The sequence below is a fragment of the Pholcus phalangioides genome, unplaced genomic scaffold (genome assembly GCF_987345545.1).
Source record: "Pholcus phalangioides strain wild (caught in Gottingen) unplaced genomic scaffold, Ppha-v1.0 ptg000010l_1, whole genome shotgun sequence".
Lineage (NCBI taxonomy): Eukaryota > Metazoa > Arthropoda > Arachnida > Araneae > Pholcidae > Pholcus > Pholcus phalangioides.
Genome location: NW_028301603.1, coordinates 28,531,986 through 28,559,051, shown reverse-complemented (window position 1 = coordinate 28,559,051; position 27,066 = coordinate 28,531,986). Strand labels below are relative to the sequence as shown.

The following is a 27,066-nucleotide window of genomic DNA, read 5'->3' as shown; positions in this document are numbered from 1 at the left end:
GACACACACACACACGCACATACCTTCTCGATCCATATCTGTTCGTTGTGGGTGATCTGCTGCTGCAGGCTCTCGATGCGGTTCCTGAGCTCGCTATTGGCTCGACGCACGTCATCCCTGTCCTTGGATACGAGCGAGAGCTGTTGCTGGTGCTGGCTGCTGACCTGCTGGATGCTCGCTTCCGTAGACGAGGTCCGGCTACTGACCTGCTTCAAGCGACTCCTCTCGTCTTCCAGCTGCAAAAATATCCGACAAAGACATTATGGAAGTTTTTGAACCTGTCGCTCGAAGGCACATTGACATGAGATGGACCACACATCGACCCGTAGCACTCCGAAGTCATCTGATGTGACCCATGACGTCAACCCTAATTTTGTAAAAATGAATGAAATAAGCAGCGTATTTACAGACCGCTTAAATGGCCCGCGGCAGAGCTCCAGATCACTCAAGCGGCCCGTGGCACAGTTCCAGAGCAATTACGTGACCCGCGACACATTTCCCAATCACCGTGATCTAAATTTCCGAGAACTTAGGCGATCAGTGGCACATTTCCAAATCAATTAAGTAACCCGCGGTGCAGTTCCACATCACTTGAGTGACCCGTGTCATATTCCCAGATCACTTAAATGACCCGCAGCCATGGCCGTGTTAAGAACATCATGGGCTCCCGGGCAAAGTGATTTTCATGAGGGTTCCTACCTGGTTAAAAAAACAAACCTGCCAATTTAAGTAATTACTCTAGAAAATTGTATCTAGATTAGACTGCCGGGTGGGCCCATGGCATGACCCCCACATAGGGGTGGAACTGACAGGGCTCTAGCCCTGGGGCCCGGACGATTATCATCCTTTTTTTTTTTTGCTTTTTCACGCTATAAATTAGCTACAGAAGGGGCCCCCGTTAAAAGTCTGACCAAGGGGCCCGCAAAAGATCCTAACCTAGGGCCCCACTACAGGATGTAGGGGCCATGGCTCACGCGTTAATACGGTACTGCCCACGGTACATTTTACATCACTTAATTGACTCGAAGCACAGTTCCAGATTCCCTCAAGACACCCTCGGTTGCATTTGTAAATAACTTAATTAAGTGGCCCGCACTCTCCTAAAGGTGTAACACCCCTTGACGTCGTATGTCTATTTGGCATTTCGCAAATGTGAGTTCGCGAGGGACGCGGGGTTCAAAAAGGATTTGAAAAAAAACGTCCTTTCAAACTGACTCACCTCGTTCCTCAGTTGGTTGCATTCTTTACGGAGAGCCGTCACGTCCCTGTCCGAGTGGTCCATCTGATTCCTCAAGTCGCTGATCCTGGATTCCGCCTTCGTCAGCAGCTCGCGGTGGTCCTCCAGCTTCAAACACAACACATACAAAATTTGTTTCAATATAAAAATGAACTAGCCTTCAAGGGGTTTTCTACATGTACTGGGAGCACAAGAGAAATGGCAAACATTGTACACCTGCTTGACAAATTTATGATGTTATTCTACCTTTTCTTTCGTCTATATCATTAGGTTCCCAACATTTCCGGAATTACCGCCCCCTTTTTCAGTGCATGATTCCATAGCGCCCCCCCCCTCCATCCCACAATAACCTATATTACACATAATATATATTGAAAACAAGGACAAATTTTTGAATTAATTTATTGATTTGACTGGTGTTTATATAATACCAACTTCAGACTGTTTCACATGCATAGGTAGATAGACTTGGTCCACTGCACTGTTGCATGCGCCCGGGAAATGGGCGCGTGAAGCGCTGATTGGAGACATAGCAGCCTTCCTTAACTACAGCAATTTTCGCCCCAGTTGGCGTATTTCTATTGAGATGGTTTTTCTTAATGGTATGAAAAGGTATGTCTGGTATTTCTTAAAGGAATTGAAAAGTGTGTCTCTGGTGTATTGGTTAGCGCACTTCTCCGATATGCAAGGGCACCCGGGTTCGATTCCCGGAGGAGACAAATCACTTTTCTTTCCAAATATTAGTTTCGACATAACATCCAGAAAATTCTCGATATATGAATTATCGGGTCATCTCCCCATAGGAGCCATTCAAGTATTACGTAAGCAGATTTTCAGTCATTTTTGACCCCCCCCCCGTCAGCAAAAGTCAGCAAAACACTGGCCCCCTCCCCCTGTCAGCAAAATTTCGTCAGCAGCTTAGAATATTTCATATCTTCAAAAAGGGGCGGTTGATGACGTAAGCAACCTTCAACCCCCCCCCCCCTGTCATCAAAAGTCAGCGAATCCGAAACCCCCCCCCCCCCGATGCTGACGTAACACACCCCATACTAGACATCCATCCACCAAATCAAAGTCCGAAGGAAGGGGCAATGGAGGCGATCGTCCCTCTCAAGAGCTGGAAAAATTTGCTTGTCCCGTAAAATACTGGAAGGATCCTATGAACTTACACAATTAGTCGTCCATCCCTGGACCCGCGCCTGATTAGAGTACATAAAGTGAATGTGGTTGTGTTAAAATAGAGGTGTGACCTACCTCTGACTTGGATGGTTTGCAATAGTGAGCAACGAACATACGATGTAAGTGTTTGTTTACGTACCTCTTTGGCGAGATCGCCCTTCTGAGATTCGAGCAGTCGATTGGTCCTGACGAGGTCTTCCTTGAGGCTGGTGACGGTGTTGAGTTTCTCCTGAGTCTCGCGCAACCTCCTAGTCTTCTTCTCGAGTGCCTCTTCGGCCGCCTTGCATTTCCTTTCCGACTCGCTGAGGTCTTCCTGCAACTTGCCGAGCCTTCTCGAAAGCTCCAGTTGATCCGCGCTCAACTGACCCGAGACTTGACCCAAGTGCTCTTCGGCGTTCGAAGCTCTCTTCCTGGTGGCAAAAGAGAGAAAGAGAGAGAGAATTAGCCAACACAACGTGTCCGAAATCCAGCCATGTATTTTCGCGTATTGGTCAGTCCGAAGTATACGAGAAGCTACTGAATTCGTGAACTGGCCAGACTTTTACGTACTTGTGGGTTTCGGCTTCCTTCTGCAGAGCGTCTTTCTCTCGCTGGATCTTCTGCAGGTCCGCCTTCAATTTGTCTTCTTTGCGGTTGGTTTCCTGGACGAGGTCCTTGATCTCTTTCCTGCTGCGCTCCAGCTCCTGCTCCAGGTTCTCGTGAGTCACCTCCCGACCTCTCAGAGTCACCTGCAACTCACCTAAAACACAAAAAACCTAATGAAGGAAGCAATTGGTCGTATAAACTCTGAGTTATAACAGCCAGACGTAGTTTTTTCGTTAACCGAACGATAGCTGAGTAAGGCAGCTGGTAAACGCGGTTAAGTAAAGCAGCTGACAAGCGATGAATGACTAAGGTCATTGGTAAAGGATGGCTGAGTAAGTCCACTGGCAAAAGATGGTTAAGTAAGACAGCTGACAAACAATAGTCGAGTAGAAAGCTGGAAAACGATAGCTGAGCAAAGACACCGGCAAAAGATAGTTAAGTATAGCAAATAATAAACGATGACTAAGTAGAAAGCTGGAAAAACTATAGCTAAGTAAGGTCACTGGTAAAAAAATGGTTAAGTAATGGCACTGGTAAACGATGACTAAGTAGAAATCTGGGAAACAATGGCCGAGTACGGCCACTTGCAAAAGAGGGTTAAGTAAGGCAGCTGACAAAAGGTGATTAAGTAAGGCAACTGGTAAACGATGGCTCAGTAAGATTATTGGTAAAAGATGGCTCAGTAACAGCTGGGAAACGATAGCTGAGTACGGCCGCTGTAAAAGATGATTAAGTATGGCAGCTGGTAAAACGATGGTTAAGTAAAGCTGGTGTTAAACGATGGCTGAGTAAGGTTATTGGTAAAAGATGGCCAAGTAGTACTGCTGAGAACGATAACTGAGCAAAGCAGCTAAAGAACAATAGCTAAGTAAAGCCACTCATGACCAATAGCTAAGAAAGATAGTGGAGAAACGATAGATGAGTAGAGAAATTGGTGAATGATGGCTAAGCAAGGCAGCCGTGAAACGACAGCTGAGTAAGGCCACTAATAAATGATGGCTATTCAAGGTCACTTCACAATGCTAGATGAGTGAGGGATAATCTGTGCGCGATGGTGGATAGCACCCGGTATGCGGTCCACACGACCCACCATCTTTCAACTTCGCTCATGATCATTTCACAAGACATTTTAATTACGTGATGGATTTGTTCCATAACTTTGCCCAGTGATCCACTTGGCCTATCCGGGTTGCCGGATCGGGCAGTCTGCACCTGTTTACTGGAGGAAGATTTATTTTACACGGGATATATTTATGTTATCTAATGGGATGAGAATGAAAATGAGCGAATTCTCACTGATCTCGTCCTGTAGCTCGTTGACGATCTCGCGGAGCTCGTTCCTGGTCGCCGAGTCCCTTATCACTTTGAGGGGTTTCTTCTTGGTGTTGAGGCTGTCCTTGAGCCGTTTGTACTCCCTCGTGAGCCGGTTGTGCTCGATCTCCAGGTGCATGAACTTGTTCTGCTGGGCCGAGTGCTCCTCCTCCAGCGACTTGAGCTTCTTCTTCAACGACGCTATGAGGTCGCTCTCGCTGTCCGTCAGCGCCGACGTCAGGCTTTCACGACGGGGTCTGTACTCCTAAATGGACACCAATCGTTAGTTGCATACATATTTATGCACTTCAAATCAAAGGAGGTGGCACAGCATGTCTACGATAATGATGAGTAAGAATGTACTACCTGCAGGACAGCCACTGGGTTGTCGTCCTTCCCAGTTTTCTCGAGAAGTTCTTGTTTCAGGTCACCGATCTTGCGCTGGAGCTCTTCGTTCCTCTGCTGGAGCTCCAAGATGTCGAGCTGAGCCACTTCCGCCGAGCTCATCGGTGGCTTCTTGCTCAGCCGGAGGTTAAGCCGTTTGTTCTCCGTGGTCAGCTTCTCCGTTTCCGATTCCATGTTGGACACCTGGTGAGGAAGAGAGAGAGAAAGCAGAAATGAATAGGAACAAAGGAACTCACACCGAAGTGTTTGATTGGAATCTCTGAGGAATGGCGCTAGTATTGATTTATAATTAGCGCTAACTGACTGATGGAAGGAAAGCCCTACTTCTTTGTCGTTGTGCCTCACCTTCTGCCTCAGCAAAGAAGCCTCTTGCTCGACAAGCTGGAGTTGCCTCTTGAGGTCGACCTGTAGCTCGCCGTCGAGCGATCGACTTCGGACCATCATCTTGGAAGCCTTCTTTCGGTAAATCTCGACCTCAGTGCGGAGCCTCTCGATCTCACGTTCCTTTTCAAGGGTCTTGGTCCTTGAATCCCTCAACTCGTGGTCCAGCAACCTGGCTTTCTTCTCCCAATAGGCGCTACCGGCCGGAGACTTCGACGAAGCGTCCTCTTCTAAGAGGTCTGATACCTTAAGGAACAATAATAATAATAATTACGAACTAATCCATAAAAGCCTAAAATATTTGCACAAATACAGATGCAACATGGGAACTATTTAATGATGACAGATGAGCAACCCCCTTTCCGGCACGTGAACGTTCTTGCCATTGCTGCACCCTCTCTGATAAATGAGTGTTTTATCCTTGTCGTTGCTGCACCCTTTCCAACGAGTAAACACTCTTGCTGTTGCCGCACCCTTTCCAATGCGTAAAAGTTCTCGTCGTTGCCACACCTTTTCCAGTAGGAGTTCTTGCCATTGTCGCGCCCTTTCTGATGCGTAAAAGTTCTTGCGGCACACTTTCCGACACGTAAAAGCTCTCGCCGCATCCTTTCCGACGCATGAACATTCTTGTCGTTGCTGTACACTGCGCATAAAAATTCTGAACGGCACAGTACCCTTTCCGATGCGTAAAACTTCTTGCCGTTACCATATACTTTCAGGCACGTAAACGGTGTTGCCCTTGCACACTATTTCCGGAGCGAAAAAGTTCTTGCCCTTCCGTTATCTTTCGACACGTAAAAAAAAGTTCTTGTCACACCATTTATGACGCGTAAGATTTCTCGCCGTACCGCATGAACGTTCTTTTTGTTGGTGCACCCTTTATGACGCGTGAAAATTTTGGCTGCCGGACTCTTTAGACGTGCCTTTCCAACGCATAAAGGTTATTAAGGTTCGGTATCTTTTTGACGAGTAAAAGTTCTTGCTGTTGCACACCCTTTCCAACAATTACACGTTCTTGTCGTTGCGCACCCTTTCCGACGCGTAAAAGTTCTTGCCACACTCTTTCCGATTCATTAAATTTCTCGCCGCACCCTTGCTGACGCATAAACGTTCTTGTCGTCGCTGTACCCATTAAGACGCGTAATAGTTCATGCAGTTGCCGTATCATTTTAACGCGTAAAAGTTCTTACCATTGCGCACAATTTCCGACGCGAAAAACTTCTCGCCGTACCCTTTGCGACGCATGAACGTTCTTGTCGTTATGCACCTTTCATCTGAGGGGACGTTCTTGCAGTTCAAGCATCCTTTCGGACGCGTGGACGTTCTTACCATTGCCGCATCCTACCCGATGCATGAACGTTCTTACCATTGCCGTATCCTACCCGATGCATGAACGTTCTTGTCGTTGAACTTTCTTATTCTACCCTTTAAGACACGTAAAAATTCTTGTCGCTGCCGCGCCTTAGAGTGAACGTCTTTGTGATTGCCGTACTTTCCAGTACATGAATGTCCTTGCCGCTGCCGCGCCTTAGAGTGAACGTCTTTGTGATTGCCGTACTTTCCAGTACATGAATGTCCTTGCCGCTGCCGCACCCTTTTATCACGTAAAAGTTCTTGCGGTTGCTGTAACACCGCGAGACGCAGGCGGTGTTACAGTTTCTGGTGTCTCGACGGTCTTTCGTAATAATAGAGCCGCCGACATGAAGGGAACCGGCGAGTTCCGAGAAGCAATTCTTCTGAGGAACCGCTGGTACCATCGGGCCTATATAAGGTGACACGCTGCTAAAAACGGGGTCTTTTTCCCCGTAGTCGTGAAGGAGGTGATAAGAGTCGAGGTGAGAGGAGAACGAAAGAGGGAATCTCTGGTGATGAATATGGACGATCAGGATTGAGATGGGTCCGAAAGATTTCGGGGTGAGTGCCGTATAAATATAGTCTCGGAATTATCTCTCTCAGTAAATAATCTAAGTTTTATTTCTATGCAGATAATTAATCACTTAAAATTCGGCTTGTCAAGTTCATGTATTTGCGATGGCGTTATATCATGTTGGATAAGGACCTCCTCTTTGAATAGCTCTTATTTTAATTGTTAATTGAATAAATTAATTTGTTATTACTAACCCCTTTGTGTGAATTCTAATAATTTTCAATGGTCAATTTCTTTGTTGACGGACGTCACAAAACACAACGCAAAAATAGTCCTTAATCGTAAATTTATTTGTTTTCCTTTTTGTGCCCCTTTCCCAGTCGACACCGTCACATTGCTGTATCTTTTCGACACGTAAACGTTCTTAATGTTGCCGCACCCTTCCCAACGCATAAAGCTCCTTACCGTTTCCGCACTTATTCCAACACATAAACGTTCTTGCTGTTACTGTACCCTTTCTTACGCGTAAAAATTCTTGCCGTTGCATTGTCCTCTCCGCGCGTAAAAGTTCTTGCCGTTGCCACACCCTTTTCATCGCATGAACGTCTTTGGCATTGCCGCACCCTTTCCGATGCGTACAGTTGTCCTTGCGCACCTTTTTCTGGTACGTAAAAGTTCTTGTTTCGCCCTTCCGACGAGTGAAAGTTCTCGCAGTTCGCGCATCTTTTCCGACGCATGGACGTTATTATTATTGCTATAACCTTCGCAACGCGTAAAAATTCTTGTCACTGCCGCACCCTTTCCGATGCGTACACTTTTTTGTCCCTGTGCACCTTTTTTTGGTACGTAAAAGTTCTTGCCGCATCCTTTCCCACGCGTAAAAGGTCTCTCAGTTCGTACATCCTTTCCGACGCATGAACGTTCTTACCGTTGCTGCACCCTTTCCGACACGCGAAAGTTCTTGCCACATCTTTTCCTTACGCGTTACAGTTCTTGCCATTGCCGGATCCTTACTGACACGAAACGTTGTTTATGAAACACTCCGTTGCCGCACCCTTTCCGAGGAACTAGCGTTCCTGCCATTATTACACCCTTTCTCACACGCGAACGTCCCTGTCATTGCTGCACACTTTCCGAAGCGTAAAATTTCTTGCCATGGCCGCAACTATAATGGGGTGGGGTGGGGGGGGGGGAAGGGCAAGTCAACAGTAAAAGTAACTCTTTCTGACAAATTAGCGTTCTTGCCGATACCACACCCTTTACGACACATAAATGTTTTCGCCGTTACCACGCTCTTTCTGACACGCGGACGTTCTTGCCATTACTGCAGACTTCCATCCTTTCCGATACGTAAACGTTCTTGAAGTCGCCCCATCCATTATGACACGCGACTCCGATTTTGGAGCTACGTAAAGGTAGAAACTCAAAAAGCTAACCTTCCATATTATACCCCGTGTTTGTGAAAAAATCAATTACAGCAGTCACAAGAACAGCCACTCCCCGACTTACGACTTCGAACACGATCCGTGTCGAGCATCGTCTGTGAGATAAAATCACGCTAATTTGGCTCGAAATCGCTGATCTCAGATCAGAAAGAGGTAGAATGGAGGTGGGTTTAGTTAAAACATTTTTGTGCCAAACATCGCCAAGGTCAGTGTATGCGTAATTCATCAATAGTGCCAAATTCTTCGGTTCGTAAGTCAGTAAGTCGAGGAGCGAGTTTATATTGTTGCCCCATTCATTTCAAATTAAATATGCTTTACCGACCTTGATGAGAGGTTGGCTGATGATCTTCTCCTGCAGGTACTTGACCTCGGACTGTAGGGTCTCGTTCTCTTTGTCGACGTCCTCGACTTTCCGCCTGAGCACGGCCATTTCTTGATCTTGCATTTCCAGTTGCAGCTTCAGGTTGTCAGCCGAGTCTAGATCTTCCTCGTCCTCTTCTTTTTCTCCTGCAAATAGACGAGTTGTTCTTCAACCCCCTTGTGTGTTTGTGGCACGGAATATGTCAACACCACATGTCACAACGATTACGGTGACGATAAAAGGATTTTCGGATCTTTGAGAACTATACGAAAGCGTCCTAGACTATTTCACCGAACACCAATTCTGGCCATATCGCTATATTGCAATTTACTGCCATTAATGAGATGGGTTGGAAATGAAGGTGCTGTCTGTCGGTGGTCGCCTCAAGCTCGTTAGGGAAAATATCTTATCTATACCCTCCATAGGGTTTGAACCTGGGACTGTGACAGCAACCTTCACGACGGTAGACGAGCATCTTACCACCACGCCACTTGCACGCTAGCGTCATTGACTTAGTACACACGTCTTCATAGGCGAGTACGGGGAAGGTGGAGGGGGCAATCCCCGTTCACCAAAAAAGTTTGTATTACTAGCATAGGTGGGAGTGTGGAGGTTGAAAATCCGCCCTCCCCCCCCCCGTTCACTATACTCGCACTCGCTCGAAGAGCCTGTATCCGCTTATGCCCGTCTAGAAGACGTCGACCACATACCCAGCGTTCATTTTCCAAACCCTGCTTCTTATGTTGAAGGATCTTGGTATAGAATACATTACCCTGGGTAGTTCAAACTACCTACGCACAATCATTTTCGAAATTGGGCGACAACCCTTGGGTGTCGATACACATTCGCTAGAGCATTTACAGATTCAGCGATGCCTTCTGTTTTGCAACCACCTTTAATGCTTCCTGCGACACTGCTTTAGCCTCATCTCATGACATAAAAACGACGTCCCCGCAAACAACATGAAATCTCTAGATGAGTGGATCCCCACCCTTGCAGGGGAAGGGTGGGAACCCCTTTCTAAGGGGGAAGCCATGGGTAAAAATCCAGTGCAAGAGGAGTCATGACAGGTGGTTAAGAGGGTCACAGAGAGCGGCGAAAAAAAATTCATGCGTGAGTAAATGAAGTATGGAGTGAAGTAGGGTGGGAAGAGAAGTATGACTATTTCCAGGAAATCCAGCAAAACTAGGATTATCTTAATGCAGGGACCTATCCGGGTATGGCAAGGGGTCTTATGTACATAGGGGTCTACATAATGAGATCTCATTCGCGTGGATACCGCGTCTAATTTATTGTTTTTCTCTCGGGAATAAGTTTACGTCGTTTACGTGGATCCATTCGTCGTATGTGTAGAGGCGAACTTAACGGCGGGCGCACCAGGCACGCGCCCTGGGTCCCAACTTCTGAAGTTGCCCGAAGAACTCTAACTTTACACTTTTCTAATTTAAAAGGCCCCAATATCTTCTGTGCCCTAGGCCTCGACCGACCTTAATCCGCTTCTATGTATATGACCGGAAATGTGGCGAAATGGACTGAAATAAGGAGTGATTCCATTGCTCGCACCGCGATTTATACCGTCGTAGACCTCCTCTGTCAGACCTCCCTCGTCAGCGAATTTTAGATCTTGCCGCCAACCGGAGTGGACATCGCTTCTCTGCTGGTCACCGGACACAGACGGCTACTCTACACATGCCTGACTGACCTATTGTCACTTCCTTAATGTTTTGCTTGTGAAAAAGATCTTCAGGGACCCTCGTTTTGTGTCATGAAGATCTTTTCAATCTTTCAAAACAAGTGGTTTAAAAAAATCTTCAGTGATGAAAGATCTTTCTAGTCACTAAAAAGAAGTGATTGGAAAAGATCCTCAGAGACATCGTTTGGTGTCATTGAAAAAGATTTTCAGGGACGTCGTTTTATGTCATTCAGAAAGATATTCAGAGACGTCGTTTTGTGTCATGAAAATCCTTTCCAATCACTGAAAACAAGAAACTGGAAAAGATCCTCAGAGATGCCATTTTGTGTCATTGAAAAGGATCTTCAGGGACGTGCGTCATTTTGTGTCATTAAGACCTTTCCAATCTTTCAAAACAAGTGATTTAAAAAAAATCTTCAGGGGACGCCGTTTTGTGTCACGAAGACACAATCACCAAATGTTTTCCAATCACTGAAAACAAGTGATTGGAGAAGATCCTCCGAGACGTAATTTCGTAAAAAAGATCTTCAGGAACGTCATTTTGAGACAGACGATCAGCATCGCAGGAGGTATTATGGGTAGTTACCAAGAGGGAGCTATTTCGAAGACATTGCGCGCGCTTCACTGTTTTAAATTCAGAATTCTACGCCAAGTGTTTCGAATCGTGGCACGTGGTAATTGCGATCAATCAAACGCATACCTTTCTTGTTGTTGGTCCTCGCCCTGAGCAGGGTGTTGAGCTTCTTCATCTGCAGCATGAGGGTCTCGTTCTCCTGTTCGAGGGCGTTCATCTTGCGACGCGACGTCTTGGCCTCCTCCTCGCTGAACTTGAGCTGCTCGCGCAGGTCGTTCTCGCGCTCCATCGTGTCGTAGAGCTCCCTCGTCAGCGAGTCGTAGTCCTTGCCACCGCCGACCGGGGTGGTCACCCCTTCCCTGCTGGCCACCGGAGACAGACGGCTACTCTACACACGGCCCGGAAATACAAAAATAATACAACATTACAATACTGTACTGCATTCGTTCATTTTATGCAATGCACTGAGACTATCTGACTCTCTCTCTCAGGGGGCGGCTGTAACTCACCTGCCACCCGGGTGCAAAATCTAATGTGCCGCCATAAAGACGACCTAGGTAGGGTGTTCAAAGGGCGTTTTAGCAAACAGGATAACCCGTCTGAAGCCACAAAAATGAAAAAATAATAATGATGATAATAATAATTTACCACCACAATGTACGTGACTATACGTCCCGCTTTTAGAAAATTGTTTCCTCCCGTTTAGAATTATTTTACCGTTCTTGATTATGCCACATAACTTTTTCGACATTGATGAGCCATCATATTTTTCATGAAAAATAACTGGATGGGGGACTGACAGGGCTCCAGCCCCCCCGGGGGGGGGGAACAGAGACGACTCTTTATCATTATTTGTTTTTTCACACCATAAATCTACTATAGAGAAGCCCGTGGAAAATCCCACATGGGAGGTCCTGCTGCAGAATGTAGGGCCCATAGTGCAAAATGCCCGGAACCAAAATGCACACTTGCCCTGTGCGTGATAGGGTTTTTTCTTTTTTTTGATATTATGGTCCCACGGCATCCGTAAATTTCACCTCCGATATTTCGACTCGGGGACGTTTCGTCCTCGGAAATTCGCACCTGACATTTCGCCTGCCTTGACCGTATGAGTGACTGATTATGTGAGTGAACTAGTGATTAGGTGAGTGTATACAAGTCAGTTAGTGACCATATGCGTGAGTGAGGGACTTCATGAGTGACCAAGTGAATGTGCGATCGATTGTATGAGTGAGTGAGCGACAGTATCAATGACCAAGTGAGTGACCGTATGAGTGACCAAATGAGTGCAACCAGTAAGTGATTGTACTCGCAACCTATTGATTACATTCGCGCTCGAACGTAACCGATAAGCTCATTGGTTGCATTTGCCAAGTTTTATGCAAGAATTTTTATCAAACATTCATAGTGTAATTCCGGCCTTAGGCTGGGATTACACTATAAAAGTTTTCTAAAAGTCCTTTTACACGACTTGAAAAATTCAACCAATAAGATCACCGGTTGCATTTGCTCGAATGTAACCAATCAGCTTATTGATAGTATTTTTCAAGTTTTATAAAAGCACTTTTACAAAACTTTTATAGTGTAATCACGGCCTTAGACAGAATCGCCCGGTTTTCAAAATTGTATACTTCTTAAAAATTAAAAACACAGAATAGAATTATAAGTGATGTGTGAATATACGGGAGGGGCGGCGTGTCTACGTTTTGTGAATGGTCGATCTCAAGTGTGTAATCATTTTGAAATCGGATGATTCTTTGTTAATCACCCTGTATACGAAAATCAAGGACCATACACTTCCATCTCGCATAAGGAACCCTACGTACATCAAAAAACAAAGTCAATATTTATATGATATTAAAAAAAAATGAATATGCTTGGAAATCAATATTGCCTAATCAAAATCGAAACAAGTGTTTCGTAAAAGGGCTTTCGGGACAGCACATTTACTGGCAAAAAAAATCGGAATGTCCCGGCATGTAGGGGTCGCTGATAAATTTTTTGGTCAAAAGGGGGAGGAGGATTCGCACTTCATATAGTTTGAGCACCACTGCTCTAGGTTACTCTTTTGGTCACTACTGGCGTAGTACCTTAATCTTTAGATCACTCTCTCAGCACTTCACATGCTTGCACGCGTTCTTGGTCACTCTCTCAACCCCCCCCGCCCCTCCCACATGCTTGCCCACCTTCTTGGTTACTCACCGACCTGGTCACCCTTGATTTTTAGGTCACCCTCACGTTCAGATCTCTCTGGGTCACTTTTTCGGTCTTACTGACCTGGTCCTTCACTCTCTCGATCTCTCTCTTTTGATCGCTTACTGACGTAGTCCTTCGCTCTCTAGGTCACTCTTTCGATTATTCACATGCTTACACACTAGTTTGGTCACTCACTGACCTGGTCCCTTGATCTCCAGGTCACGCTCACACACACACACACACACACTCTAGGTCACTCTTTTTGTTAAATAAAGCGTGACCAGACACTGTAGGTCAATTGTTAAGTTACTCACTGACCTAGTGTCTTACTCTCTAGGCACAGGCAGACTGATGGTTTTACCGCTTGTGGGCTATAAAACTTTTTATCACGCTTCTCCCATTCTAATAATTTCCTTCACCACTCATTCCTCAAATTTTTCGCCTTGGGCTACAGATCGCCAAGCCGCCCCCCCCCCCCCCGTTTGTAAATACGCATCTGCCAACGTCCGTATTTATACAACGCCAATAAGACGTGGATGTTTCGGTGTATTGGCGAGTAGAGAGAAAAATTGGTGACTTTGCGTGCTAGTCTCCTCCACGGACGGGCTTAAGTATTTTGCGGCCCCCCTGAACAGGGGTTTTCCAATACCGCAGGGTGTCCATGGGTACTCTGGTGCCCGAGAACGACTGTAAAACTCCTTCGTAGTCATAAAAAAAAGCCATTTGGCAATAAATATGTACAAAATTTTCCGCTTGCCAGTGAAAAAATTGCAAGCGCCCCAGACACTCGAAGATTTGGGGCTCTCAGGGCTAGAAAACCCCGTTTATCTACCCAGGCCCCTCAATCTTATAGAGGTTCTCTATCTTGGACTGAATTTTAAGCTAATGCTTTGCTAAGAAGTTGAAGTCAAAATGTAATCAAAACACTTTTATCCCCTTTTGCGGTCCCAAAAAATTTAGCGGCCTTCGCACTTTCCCAAGTCCGGCCCTGGTCTCCTCGCTATTCCAGTATCACGAATACTGAAATGCTTCTTCTTGCACATTGTGCAGTGATGTTTCAACGAATGGATCAACGAGGTCTCGAGTCAAACAAGATCCAAAAATTTGATTATGATTTTTTTACTTCGTTAATCCTGAAATTATTAGTCACATAAATCCTGGATTTTAATTAGTTCCAAATTTTCAAGACGTTACGCATGCGTTTTTGGTTGGTGCTTCCTGTCCAATGTTTTTGTTATGCCCAGAGTACTTCTTAAACTCTTCGGGTGCCGGAGGACTCAGAAGAGCTCCGACTGGTGGCCCTCATCAAGACAGCATGCTTTTGTGCTCGTGTGACGGTCGCAAACTCAAAACTGCATTTTTCCAAGTCACCTGGATTTCTTATTAGTATCGCCGTGTGGAGGGGGGACGGGAAACTTGGGTCGTCTAGTCTCCAGGCTACTGGAGATCGATTTGAGCATACCCGCTTGAGGAGGGGGGTCTTACTGTTATTAGAATGTCCTCATAAGACCAGCGCTGATGCTGCTGATACCATCGGCCACGAGATGGCAGACTGCTCGGTGTACGTAAGGTAGGATTACAAATCACTTGCATACAGCTTCTGACACCCGCTGTCCGTATCCTAGGAATATTGACAATTGTTTTGCCGTAGCCTATACAGTAATCAAGTCAAGACGAGTCAAGTCCAATCACATGGTTTTGAATTTAACCAATTTTTGTGATTTTTCTTTTCAAAAGGAAGGTTCGAGCCAAGCGACAAACACTATTTCGGGAAGGCAGCGAATAAAGAAGTCTTGCGAGTGGCACTTGGAACAGAATCAAACTCTTTTTCCTCTTTACATTGTTTTGTTTGTTTGTCGAGGCCTCTTCACAAAAGAAAAAAAGAAGGGGATCGATCCTCTATTCCTTTCTGTGTGTCTCGAGTCCTCTTTTTCTACACAAAATCCACAGGATCGATCCAGGTTATGGCATGGACCCCCTTACACCAATAAAATGAAGACCATGGATCCGTTTTACCTACAATGTGAAAGCATTTGGTCCGCTTTACCAATAATATGAAGGTCACGGATCCGTTTAGGCAATAATGGATCCGCTTCATGAATAAAATGAAGCAGGCCATTTTGTAAGAAATTCGAACTGGTGGGGCCACTTTGAAAAAAGGGCATCCCAACAGTGCGGCGGGAGTCATAATGATTGACAAAAAATAATAAGTCATACGACTGAAGATTTTTTTTCGCTTTACTGGTGGGCCAAATAGAAGAGCTGGTGGACCAAAAAACCCCCACCACCAGTTAACGTGTTAAAAAAGTCTTGAAATGAAGGTTACGGATTCGTTTTTTCAATAAAATGAGGGCCACGGACTCCTTGTACCAATGAAATTAAGACCATGGACCCCGTGTACCAACACAATGAAAACCGCGGGCCTCTGGCACTAACAAAAATTACGGCCACGCACTTCTTGTACCAATAAAATCAAGCCCACAGACCTCTTGTACCACTAAAATCGAGCCCACAGACCTCTTGTACCACTAAAATCAAGCCCACAGACCATTTGCACCAATAAAATGCAAACCATAGACTTATTGTACCGATAAAATCATGACCACGGACCCCTCTACACGAAACATTGCAGGAGAAGAGGGCCTTGGCGTTCTAATTATTTTCTCTTTTTATTCGTCGTTGAGGACTGACGACTCGTTGTTACGAGTGCACGCTTCGTGTACAATGTTCTTTCTGCATCTATGAATAGCAACAACTTTGGGAGACACACACACACACATACAAAAAGAAAAGTAGAGCGGGATGAGTTTTACTTCCAACGCGACATCTACCGGCGATATCTTCGTTCGATTGTCATCGGGAACAATCACATTCATTACAAAGAAAAAACAAAACCAACATAAAGTGAGTGACGTTTGGATTTGCCTCAACTAAGTCTTATCCGTAGAGAAGACTTCATCGATTTTTTTTGCCTGCACCACGTACCAGGGCCGTAACCACTGCCATCTTAACGCATGGGCCTACCCGGGCAGGGCCCTCAAGACCATAACTCGTGATAACCAAGAGCCTCGTGAAAGTGAGATTTGGTGCTATGATTTTCTCGAGAAAGCATAGAAATTTAGGAGCAGGTACTTTTAGCCGATTCGGGGACCCATGGTGCTACTAAGACGGCCCTGGCCGTAACTAAACCGGGGCCGCCGCCGCCCCGGGGGCGGGCAAGTGAGATAAGAATAATTAGATCCGCTTCACATAACTAATTTTATTTTTTGGAGCTCAAATCCTGATTTCTTGTACCTCTGACGTACGCAGGAAGGGGGGGGGGGCGAAGAAAGAGCTTGGATTATAGTGAAGGGGGGAAGGTTTGCTTTTTTGCATTTACACAGGCAGTAATTTACGAAATGAATCCCCTCCAGAAGAAATAAAAAGGTGAACATGACTTCCCCTCCCCTGAAAAAACCCGCGTAAGCTACTGCTTCTGGGAAATCGAAGTCATAGGTACCGGAACCTAGTCCCACCCCCCAATAATTAATGAATATACTATGCAACTCACAATGGTCCCCCCACATCCTGGAGCAGGGCCCTCCTAAGCTGAGATCGTTTGCGGGGGCCCCTGTACGATGAATTTATAGCGTGAAAAAGTAAAAAAATTGTGAAAATCGTCCCGGGCCCCCAGGGCTGGAGCCTTTACAGCCTACACCTTGTGGGGGCCATGCAACACACTACCTCTCCTGCATAGGGAATTGAGTCCTGTATATACGGGACAACTGGCAACTTCCATCCCAATCAATGTTCACATGACGGCGCAACTAACCGAAGTCAAGGTCAGGAAGACGCAACTTCCCTGAACTGAGGAGTGGGCCTAAAGGGGGGTATGCACGCTTCCGACGCATTTCAACAGAACAAGAATGCGCGCTTCCGACGCATTTCAACAGAACAAGAATGCGCGCTTCCTACGCATTTATATGGGTACGCATTTCCAGACAGAAAGCTTTCCGAGCATTTATAGAAAAAAAGCACGCACGCACACATCTACCTTGTATTTGTAGTTGATACTCAAGCGTCTTAAAGCATTTCCAGAGATATGCGCGCGCGCACGCGCGCGCCTTCTACGCATTTCTACGGGTACGTGAGCCCCCCACGCATATCTAGAAATAAACAAGATCCCAAGAAAGCCTCCTATGCAATTCAAGGGGGAAAACGCATGTCTTGTATTTACAACAAATGATTTGAGGATATCAATACTGTAGAGTGGCATGCGTTCCGTTCCTGATCCCAAACAGGGGGGGGGGGGGCACGGAATTCACCCTCTACCTGCTCCTTCGTGAGATTTTGAATATATATTATGCCTTCAACATTATGCGGAGCCGCGAAAATGCGTGCTTGACACGACTGATCAGCAAGGCTGGACAAATCGCAAAAAATCTAGGCGCCAGAAAAAAAATTTCCAGGCACCGAAAAAATTTTTTTACCCGAAGATAAAGGTCTAAAATAAATGCTTCTTTTGACTTTTTCAGGCACTGATCTTTAGATAGCAATTGTTTAGTCGCCATGGCGGCTTGACGCCTGGAATTTTTGTCCAGTCTTTCTGATCAAGTACGTATCTAGTCGTTGCTCTAGCCATTTGCGACAACGTAAGGTATGCTATACCAACACCAGCTAGAGCAGAGCTGGTGTTGCTATACCATAAATACAGCTATACCATGTTTTCACAACCTCGTCAGGAAAAAAAAACGGGACCTAAGACACTGCCTTGAGAAACTCCACTCCGAAAATTCCCCGTTTCCCATATCCACAACCACGAATATTATCCAACCTAATCTAGGCACTTGAATGACGGTTTTGTTCATGGTCCACCCTGTCCAATCTATTCAAAATCTCAAATACTTCAATAAAAGCGTGTTCAAAGAATGAAGTATCTTTAGATGTCATTCATAGCTACAATCACCTGAGAGGCTCATCTCTGCTCCCTCTCGACCAAGTCCATGTCTTTCTGTTGGTAATCGTAGCAATCGTAAGTAACTCAACTCCCAATCACTAGGATTCAAGATTGCACACACATTGATGAACACCAACGACACAACGACCGCTTCACATCTCAGAGGATGACTACACACATTTAGTTTCACATCATCCTCGAATTTGCTGACTATCCCATCGATACCTTGGCCGAACTTATCCACAAAAGGCAAAAAATTAGACCTAAGACACTGTCTTGAGGAACTCCATGCCCATCCTTGTCTGAAAATTCCCCGTTTACCATACCCACACCAACCAATGTCATCCAGTTCAAAATACAGGGTGTCACAGAACTCTATGGCTAAAATTAGCGGGGGTGAGAGCAGGGTCGCAACTAGATGCTTGGTCAGCCGGGGCAAGCATGCATTTTGGAGCCCCCTTTATAATGTGGAAGGATAGCTTAAAGTCACTTACAGTCCTGTTAACCATCGGTCGTGACCCAAACTTGGGTTGCAGAGGCTTCCGAGATGGGTTCCAACTCACTAACAGCCAGGGGCTCTTGAGCTATGGGTTCCACACCTTCAGATTCGCAGGGGCTTTTGAGAAGGATCGCACATATTTATTTTAAGCCAAGGGTTTCCGTGCTATGGGTCACGACCCGAACTTGATTCGCGGGGCTTCCAAGATCGGTCGTACAAATCCACTTGCAGCCAGGTATTCTTGATGAGGTATGGGTCACAACCCCACAATTGATTTGCAGGGGCTCCCTAGATGAGTCGTGCGAATCCACTTACAGTCCTATTAGAAATGCACTTATTGCGCCACTGGTTTCAGCAATTTCGAAGAGCAAACAGTCCTATGGACAGCAAAGCTAATCTTCTTGTTTATTTTGTGTCGCGGCTCTAAAAGGTTAAGAGCCCCTGAGTTAAAGTGTGGAAATTTGCATCTCCTCTGGTTTAGTGCTTGAGCACCAGACCCCCCCCCCCATCCCGAGTTGCGGTTCTGGGTGAGACAACACGGCAAGACTTGACAATTTTTCTAATGGAACCTAGGATCGCACAAAACAATGACTTCAGCGCATGTGAACAAGCTACTGGCGGCAGAAAAAAAGGAGAAAGAGAAATTTTAAAGTAACCCTCAAACAAAAGGGAAACCCCCAGTTAGAGAGTGATTATTAGCACTAATTATAATTAAAGATACTCCCACTCCTAATTATACATACTGCCGTAAGAGAGAAGAAAGGGGACGATTTATTCCCTTGACTAAGAGGCGGGGGGGGGGGGGTAGTTTGTGGTCCTGGGTTCAATCGCAACTTGAGTAGCAGCAACCTTGCAGACCTGGAACACCCTGTTTTAGTATTAATACAGTTACAATAAAAGAGACTGACCTGTCGGGTCGGCGTAAGGCTCCTGCTGGACGTTCCTCTATGGTTCCTCTGCAGCGATTCGTTTTCGGCCTGGGATTTTTGCAGCTCTTCCTTCAGGCTGGATATCTCCTCGTTCAGCGTGGCCGTCAGCTTGCGCGACATCTTCAGTTCGTTCTCCAGTTCCTTGGTCCTTCCCTTGTCCACGTCCGAACGCACCGAGCTCTGGAACTCTCGCACCTTTGGGAATTTCAACGAAATCGGTTCAGTTTCTCCGAATACAATAAAACCTATGCTTTAACGGAACCTGCATTAGGGCCCTTCCACACGTCCGGAAGAAGTTTTAACTACTGGTAACATACACGGAGCCTTTCAGACTATGCGGAATGCGCCCGCAACTTGGTGGTGTTCGTGCGGGTCCGGATGTCATCCGCATGTGTCAAAACTTAAGTGTGGGCTCCGCATCCGCACACAGAGGTTTTATACATTAGGTTATATGGAACTATAAACACGACGCGGGTGCGGATGGAATTCGCCCGGATCATTGGCTACTTTTCAAGTTGATTTTGCATGGAATTTTTTTAATTATTTGCCGCGAAAAGGGTCCGTTCAAGTATTACGTAAGCAAATTTTTAGCCATTTTTGACCCCCCCCCCCCGTCAGCAAAATTTCGTCATCAGCTCTGCCCTTCTGAATCCTAACTCATATTTTCATAAAGGGGGGTTGATGACGTAAGCATTATCTAAACCCCCCCCCCCTTGTCATCAAAAGTCAGCAAATTGGGAACCCCCTCCCCCCATCGATGATGACGTAATACTTGAACGGCCCCAAATACCCTTAAAAACCTCTATATGAAGGTCCCTGTTCATCAATAGAATGCACCCACATACGTCAATCCATCCGTTTCCTTCTGAGATAAAGGAGATATAGCAACTTTAACTGCCTACGTGTTACATACTTTAACACAGGGCCGCAACTAGATGCTTGGTCACCCGAGGCAAACGCACATTTTGAAGCCCCCCTCGGGTCCAGCGCTAGGGGCATGAGATCCACCCCCTGTAGTTGCGGCCCTGCTTTAACACGAGGATTTTTTATAAAAATTATTTTGAAAAAAATTTTATGGCACAAAATATGGGTAAATTTTGGTGATTTTTGAAAAGTTGCATGTTGTTAAAAGTTAAAATTAAAAAAAAAAATAACCATCGATTAAAATCCTTAAAGCTCGTGTTAAAATACAGTAAACTAGGGTGACTTTGTGCCACTTTTTTGAGGTTTTTCCTTGATATCTTTCCTTAGCGGTCATTCAAGTATTACGTCAGCATCGAGGTGGAGGGGGTGTTGTTTCGGATTTTCTGACTTTTGATGACAAGGGGGGGAAGGGGGGGGGTATGAAGGTTGCTTACGTCATCAACCACCCCTTTTTGAAGATATGAAATATTCCAAGCTGCTGACGAAATTTCGCTGACAGGGAGGGGGGCGGGGGGGTCAGTGTTTTGCTGACTTTTGCTGACGAAGGAGTGGGGAGGGGTCAAAAATGACTGAAAATCTGCTAACGTAATACTTGAATGGGCCCCTTATACAAATACAACGCCACAACAGGCAAATTGCCCAACGAGGTGGCTGATTTAAGAACATCATGGATCCCCGAGCCATTTTTTGGAGGCCCTACCTACTACTGCTACACACCCCCCCCCCCGGAACCCCCAACGAATCGGTACATGCGGGAATGTGCGTGTACGTGTAGTGAACCTGAAGTTTTTTTTGTTTCTCTGTAATGCTTGTTATGTGTAGTGCTGCCATCTGCCACCAGTTTTTGAAACTATGAGTGAAGTGTTATGATTGAATGATTTATCGTTGTAGGACTGTTGCTCTCTGTGGCGAGACTTTTTAACGGGGAGATCGGCTCGCATTTGCGCCTTGAAGTTGGGAACCACAGAAAACCAACTTCAGCAGACCACCACTGTGGGGTTCGAACCCGGAACCTCGCACCGCGAGTCCGTCACTATAACCACTCGACCACCACAGCGGCTTTATGCTTTGCCTAAGCTGCTGGGATTTTACTAAAGGTAGCCTCACATCTCAGCTTTCGATTTCTTTTTTCTCGTGGCAAATAGTGACGACGACTATGTGCCATCACTTTTTCTCCCCTGTCACACCCGTTTTTATTAAATTCCGATTGTTGACTTTACTTGGAACCCTTTGGAAAAATTATTTCTTCTCAGAATTAAGTCATTTTTGAATTTTTAAATAAACTAATCTCCGAAACCTAAAAAAAAAAATCCAGTTTATTGACATTTTTAAGTAAAGAAAGTCTTCATTCTTTATTTTTTTGGAAAATTTTAATTCGCTGAAACGTTAACAAAAATAAACAAGGCTTAAAACTCGAAAATATAAGGCTCTTTTTTAAAAACAACGCACTATAAATATAACATTTATTTCTTCGAATCCACTATAAAGTTGTTGTCCCTGCCGATAGGCCAAGGGTTCTTGATTTTCATCACGATTCGGTACCGCGGGTACCAAATTTCGTCATGAGTAAAACTTTCAAAACTTTCTTCGTGGCCCTTCCACACGCCTCCCCAATATGATCAAAAATGGTGAGCATCTGTTTGTTTCTTATCACACTAAGAGCCTCTTCAAGCGTTTCATTTGAGTAATTGCGGTAGGGTCGAATACCCAGCTTCCTTCCACACCTACTTGGGAACCATTGCTGGGACAATAACAAACTAATGAAAAAGGGGAAAAACTCTGAAAAAACAGGTGGCACAAAGTCACCACCAGAATTCCAATTTTTTTTGTTTATGCGTCATATTTCTGCAAAAAAATTCACTATTTTTACAATTCAAATAGGTATTTCTTATCGTAAGCAACTTCTGCATAGAAATATCAAATTATCTAGTGTCCACGAAACACACACTGTCTGCACTAGAGAGGTTTACACGCACTTGAAAGATTTTTCGTAAATCACAATATAACCTAAAAAATTCTCTAGGCAACAGCTGACAGCAGATGATGCAATAGATGCTGTTGGTGAGTCACCTACAGCTCCCGAATCGGCACGACAAATTTTGAAACCGATTGTTCCTCCATAGGTTCCCAGGAAGCGCTTGCGTCCTAAAATTCGTGAATGGCACATAGTCGGAACCTTGGCACAAAGTCACCCCAGTTTACGGTATGTAACACCATAGTGTTGAGAGACAAGACACATAGAGTTTCAAGACATTTGAATGAGTGAGTGATGTTTGAAAATATGTTCCTTATCTATAATAATGTTCCGTTAAAATACGTTCCTTTTTAAAATGAAATACGATAAACATGTTGGGGTAAATCGAGAAGCCATCCATTCTTAGAATAAGACAACCATAAGTATTCTTTATGGGGCATTGTATAATATTTTATCACGTGTATATATTGTTTATATTTTTTGTTAATTGCATTTTTAATTGGGTTGCTATATATTTTTTTGGAAATATATGACATTCATATTTTTATGGGCATCTTTTCCTCAGCCACCTCGTTGGGCATTTTGCCTGTTGTGGCGTTGTATTTGTATTTGTATAACAAAAAAAACTTAGTATTCAGAAAAAAGCATTTTAATGAAAAACATTAGCACGTGTAATGCCTGCCGGCAATTTATATTAAAATATTTAAAGAATATTTTTCGTACAGGTAGAACCTTCCTTTGTCCATTCTTCACACTTTCATTCTTAAATGATAAACTAAAACTTTCAAAAAAATGAAATACTATATAAAAAAACAACGCGCTATACAGTTACAGTTACTGTATAGCACGGGATAAAGGAGCTTAGGATAAAGGATTTCCACTTGTGGATAAGTGATCTCCTGGGCCTCGGATAAACTGATATTATTACTCGTCTACAGGACAAAGGAGACTCAGACGAATGATCTCCCTAGAGGCAAGGGAGAATCGGGTAAATGATTACTAGGTGCAAGGAACCTTCGTGTAAATGGCCTTCCTTGTCAAATGATGCTCGGATAAATGATTTCCAGTTCAAAGGAGGCTCGGGTAAATTGTCTCCAGGGCAAGGGCGGCTTCAGATTAAATAATTGTCAGGAAGAACGACACTTGAATGAATGATTTCCAGAGCGAAGGAGACTCGGGTGACTGATTGCGAGGGCAGGAAAGAGCCTCGGATAAATTATGCAGGGTGCATAGGTAACAGGGCGTATGTGTGGCAAACCGTTGATCCTGGAGCCATACCATGCTTACAATTAGAAAAGTATCCAAATAACGTGTAGTTCTCAAATATGTCATTCATGTCGTGTGGAGTTGTATAGTTATTAAACTAAAAATTTTAACTATACAGTCTCTGTGCCCAAAAACCCAATTAGGGAGTTGCTGCTCTGTCTCTCCTGATGCCAACTAAATGCGGGTGAACCGTTTTACCAGCATTCATTGCTGTTTCCCCCCCCCCCAACTTACCTCCGTTTTTCGAATTCGAATATCTCAGCGAATATTGCACTTAGAAACGTGTCATTTTTTTTTTAGTTGGCATCAGGAGAGACAGGGCAACAACTCCCTAATTAGGTTTTTTGAGCACACGGGGACCGGGTACAGAATAAAATGTTAATTTTTTTTTTAACTACATAACCCCCTTGCAACATGAATGGCATATCTGAGCACTACATGTTATTTGGATGCAATGCCATACGCCCTGTTACCAAATACAGGGTGGGCAAAAAGTCTGTGGAAACTTTAAAAATTCATGAAAACCGGAAAAATAACCGAAATAAAAAACGGTTTACAGGGTTAGCATCGGTAGGTCACGGGGTTTCTTTTAATAGCAGGGAAAAAAATAACTAAAAAAAACTGTAACTACAGCGTTCACTGGGTGAAAACAAAAAAAGTCTAAATATGTGCTCGTGTGATAAGGCATGCGGATCCGGACGCGTAATTACAATCCCTACTCTCTTGGTAACACAGGAAGCATTAGCACGCCGGTGATTGGTTACTGCGAGCAAAAAAAAAAGCTAGCAAGACGTCACGGGAGGCGGAGTTTTGGGTGAAACTTAATTTCAAAGTTCACTAACGAAAAATGAAAGCATTTTGTATTGAATGTGACAGCCGGGCGCTCGCTTCACGAGCCGTTATCATTGTCTTCTCGATGCACGTGAACCGCATTTGATTAAATCAGAAACAAAAGCGGTAACATTTTTTAGTAAATTAATAAATGACAGCACAGATGAGAAAAAGAATTAGGATGGGTTTCAGACCGAATTGAACCATCACCTCCTAGAGATAGAAGGCCTCGGCACTCAGACTGTGACGTCAGTAAGCAGTCTATTTTCCCTCAGAATATTCAGGGGAAAAAAAATTCCCTGCTCGTGTCAGTATCATCGTTGTGAGGAAAAGAAATGATCTCGGGTTCAGAATTGGCGATTTCTATGCCCCACATCCAATCACTATGAGGCTTTTGTGAGGCAATCAGGAAGATTCGACGCCAAAATAAGAAGAAACGGAATACGATGCTGTGTGGCAAACTTGCTAGGTAGTCTGAATGACGTTTATGGGAAACACTGCAGAGGGCTTCTATCTGTAGGAGGTGATGATTAAACACGTAACCTGCGGTATAACGAGTCTCGTACTATAACCATTACTTCAACGGTGGATGTAGGATTCCAGCACAATTAAATGTATCTGTTGTTAAACGACGCCGGCAAAAATTTCACTAGGAGTGACGTAACGGTTCATCCCTCATTTCGGCCAATCACGATGCTCTAAATTTCTACAATGTAGCTAGAACTGTAGGGATTGTTTATAAGCGATCCGGACCCGCGTCCGCTCCGTGTGTAAGGGGCCTTAAGCGGAAACCTTTCTGCAACGGGGAAGAAAAATCGTGGTCCCGTGATTTCAATGCCAAAATTCACATTAAAAAAAAACCTGGATCAAACGGAACCTGTGTAACGCGGAAAGGAAAATTGTACTCTTTAACGGAAATTTTCACACAAAATTTCAATCCAAAACAGATCATAAAAAATGTTGAATTGCTCCACCGAATTTTTTACGCAATCCACGCTTGCAAATGTGGGCTCTACATCATCCACCAGATTAGCAAAAACCGTTTCTGTAGTTGATGATGCTGTGGTTTTGATAAGAGTTCTGTAGTAAAGCAGTTCTTAAAATTCCACGGGAGAAATCAATGTAAGGGTTGAATTTCAAAATGATATGCAAGACTTACAAAACTGTATGCAAGCAAACTGTATACATTTGCGCAGTATACATTTGTAATACTGCGATCGCCAAGCTGAGAAGGGCCGGAATTAATTACAGAGAGGCAAAAGGGAAAACTGCCCTGGCTTACGTCAGGGTTTCTCAAAGTGGGCGATGGAATGGTCAGGGGGGTAAGCTACGGGTATAACATAGGACCCTATGCGTTCGCTTGAGTTGGGGGGGGGCGATAAAAGGGGAAATTTTTGGAAGACGGGGGCGATGGGAAAAAAAATTTGGGAAACTATGGATTACGTATTAAATTTTACCCCCCCCCCCAAACTGCTTAAAAAATGCCTTATTAGAGACACGAATCCCCTTCATCTCTTTCAATTGGGGGGGGGTGACCTTTACTTTTGGGTAGGGCTCAGACTCAGATTTTAAGCTGGCTCCTTATATATGTCGTGATTTTCATGAATATTTTTAGTTTAAAAAATTGAAAAAATACGTAAGATCGATCCCTTGAGCCCCCCTTAAGGCTAGCAACACCCTTAGATATTCTCCCCATGTCGGGGAGAAGTTTTTGTTCAGGTTCGTTAGATTAGTTTCGGTATTTTACGGGACAACAGCCAAAGTTCCCTATATTATTCTTCGGCTCTTGACTGGATCCACGCTTGCCCCATGCCCGAATATCTCTTGCCCAGGTGCCCCCGAGGCTTCTCAATCGGTTCTCTGGCCATGAGCTCGAACAATCAGCGAATGTGGTTCATCGAAGGAGAAGAGAAGAAAACGTAAAATGTATGTTCGATACACGGGGGGGCCCACGCGGATAATTGCGTCAAACATGGCAGACAGAAGAGCTAAATATAAATTTCATTCACGGGATTTTCTTGCGGTGTGCGAGGGCGTCGTCGTCATCATCATCATTATCATCATCGTTGCCAGAGATGGATGACGTCGACGTCCGTCATTTCCAGACGTCGTCGTTTTGCTCCTCATCCTCTTCTCGAAGTCGCAATCAACAGCTTATCACGAGGAAGCGCCCCCTCCCCGCTATATAGTATGTGGTGTGAAAATAATATAAATATTGGTTGGGGAGGGAGGAGCGAACATCGATTATAATATTGATACTTACTTTGTCCTCGAGGGAATGGCGTTCGAGTTCGAGTTGCTCGCATCTCTTCTCGGCCTTGCGTAGCTTGAACTGTAGGACCCGGCAGTTTTTTGTGGCCGTCTCCAGCTCTTTCTTCAATCCCCGGAATTCGGAGGCCTGATCCTCGCGGAAATTATCGTGCAGCTCCTCCAGCTCCTGCTCCAGGTCCCGCACCTACGACAGCAAACGAG

The 27,066-nt window shown here is 44.8% G+C and overlaps 1 protein-coding gene across 1 annotated transcript in view; it reads right to left on the bottom strand.

The window, feature by feature from the left end:
* The window catches only part of LOC149081222 (uncharacterized), a 57,107-nt gene that overhangs the window by 18,817 nt on the left and 11,224 nt on the right, over positions 1 to 27,066 (bottom strand). The window contains exons 3-13 of the mRNA XM_089238050.1: positions 26,858 to 27,049; positions 19,578 to 19,793; positions 11,165 to 11,426; positions 8,733 to 8,917; positions 5,063 to 5,344; positions 4,679 to 4,900; positions 4,298 to 4,577; positions 2,966 to 3,155; positions 2,556 to 2,826; positions 1,220 to 1,345; positions 24 to 236 (exon numbers count right to left, since the gene is read on the bottom strand). Coding sequence (XP_089094176.1) covers positions 24 to 236; positions 1,220 to 1,345; positions 2,556 to 2,826; positions 2,966 to 3,155; positions 4,298 to 4,577; positions 4,679 to 4,900; positions 5,063 to 5,344; positions 8,733 to 8,917; positions 11,165 to 11,426; positions 19,578 to 19,793; positions 26,858 to 27,049 — 2,439 coding nt within the window. The remainder of the gene's footprint in view (positions 1 to 23; positions 237 to 1,219; positions 1,346 to 2,555; positions 2,827 to 2,965; positions 3,156 to 4,297; positions 4,578 to 4,678; positions 4,901 to 5,062; positions 5,345 to 8,732; positions 8,918 to 11,164; positions 11,427 to 19,577; positions 19,794 to 26,857; positions 27,050 to 27,066) is intronic.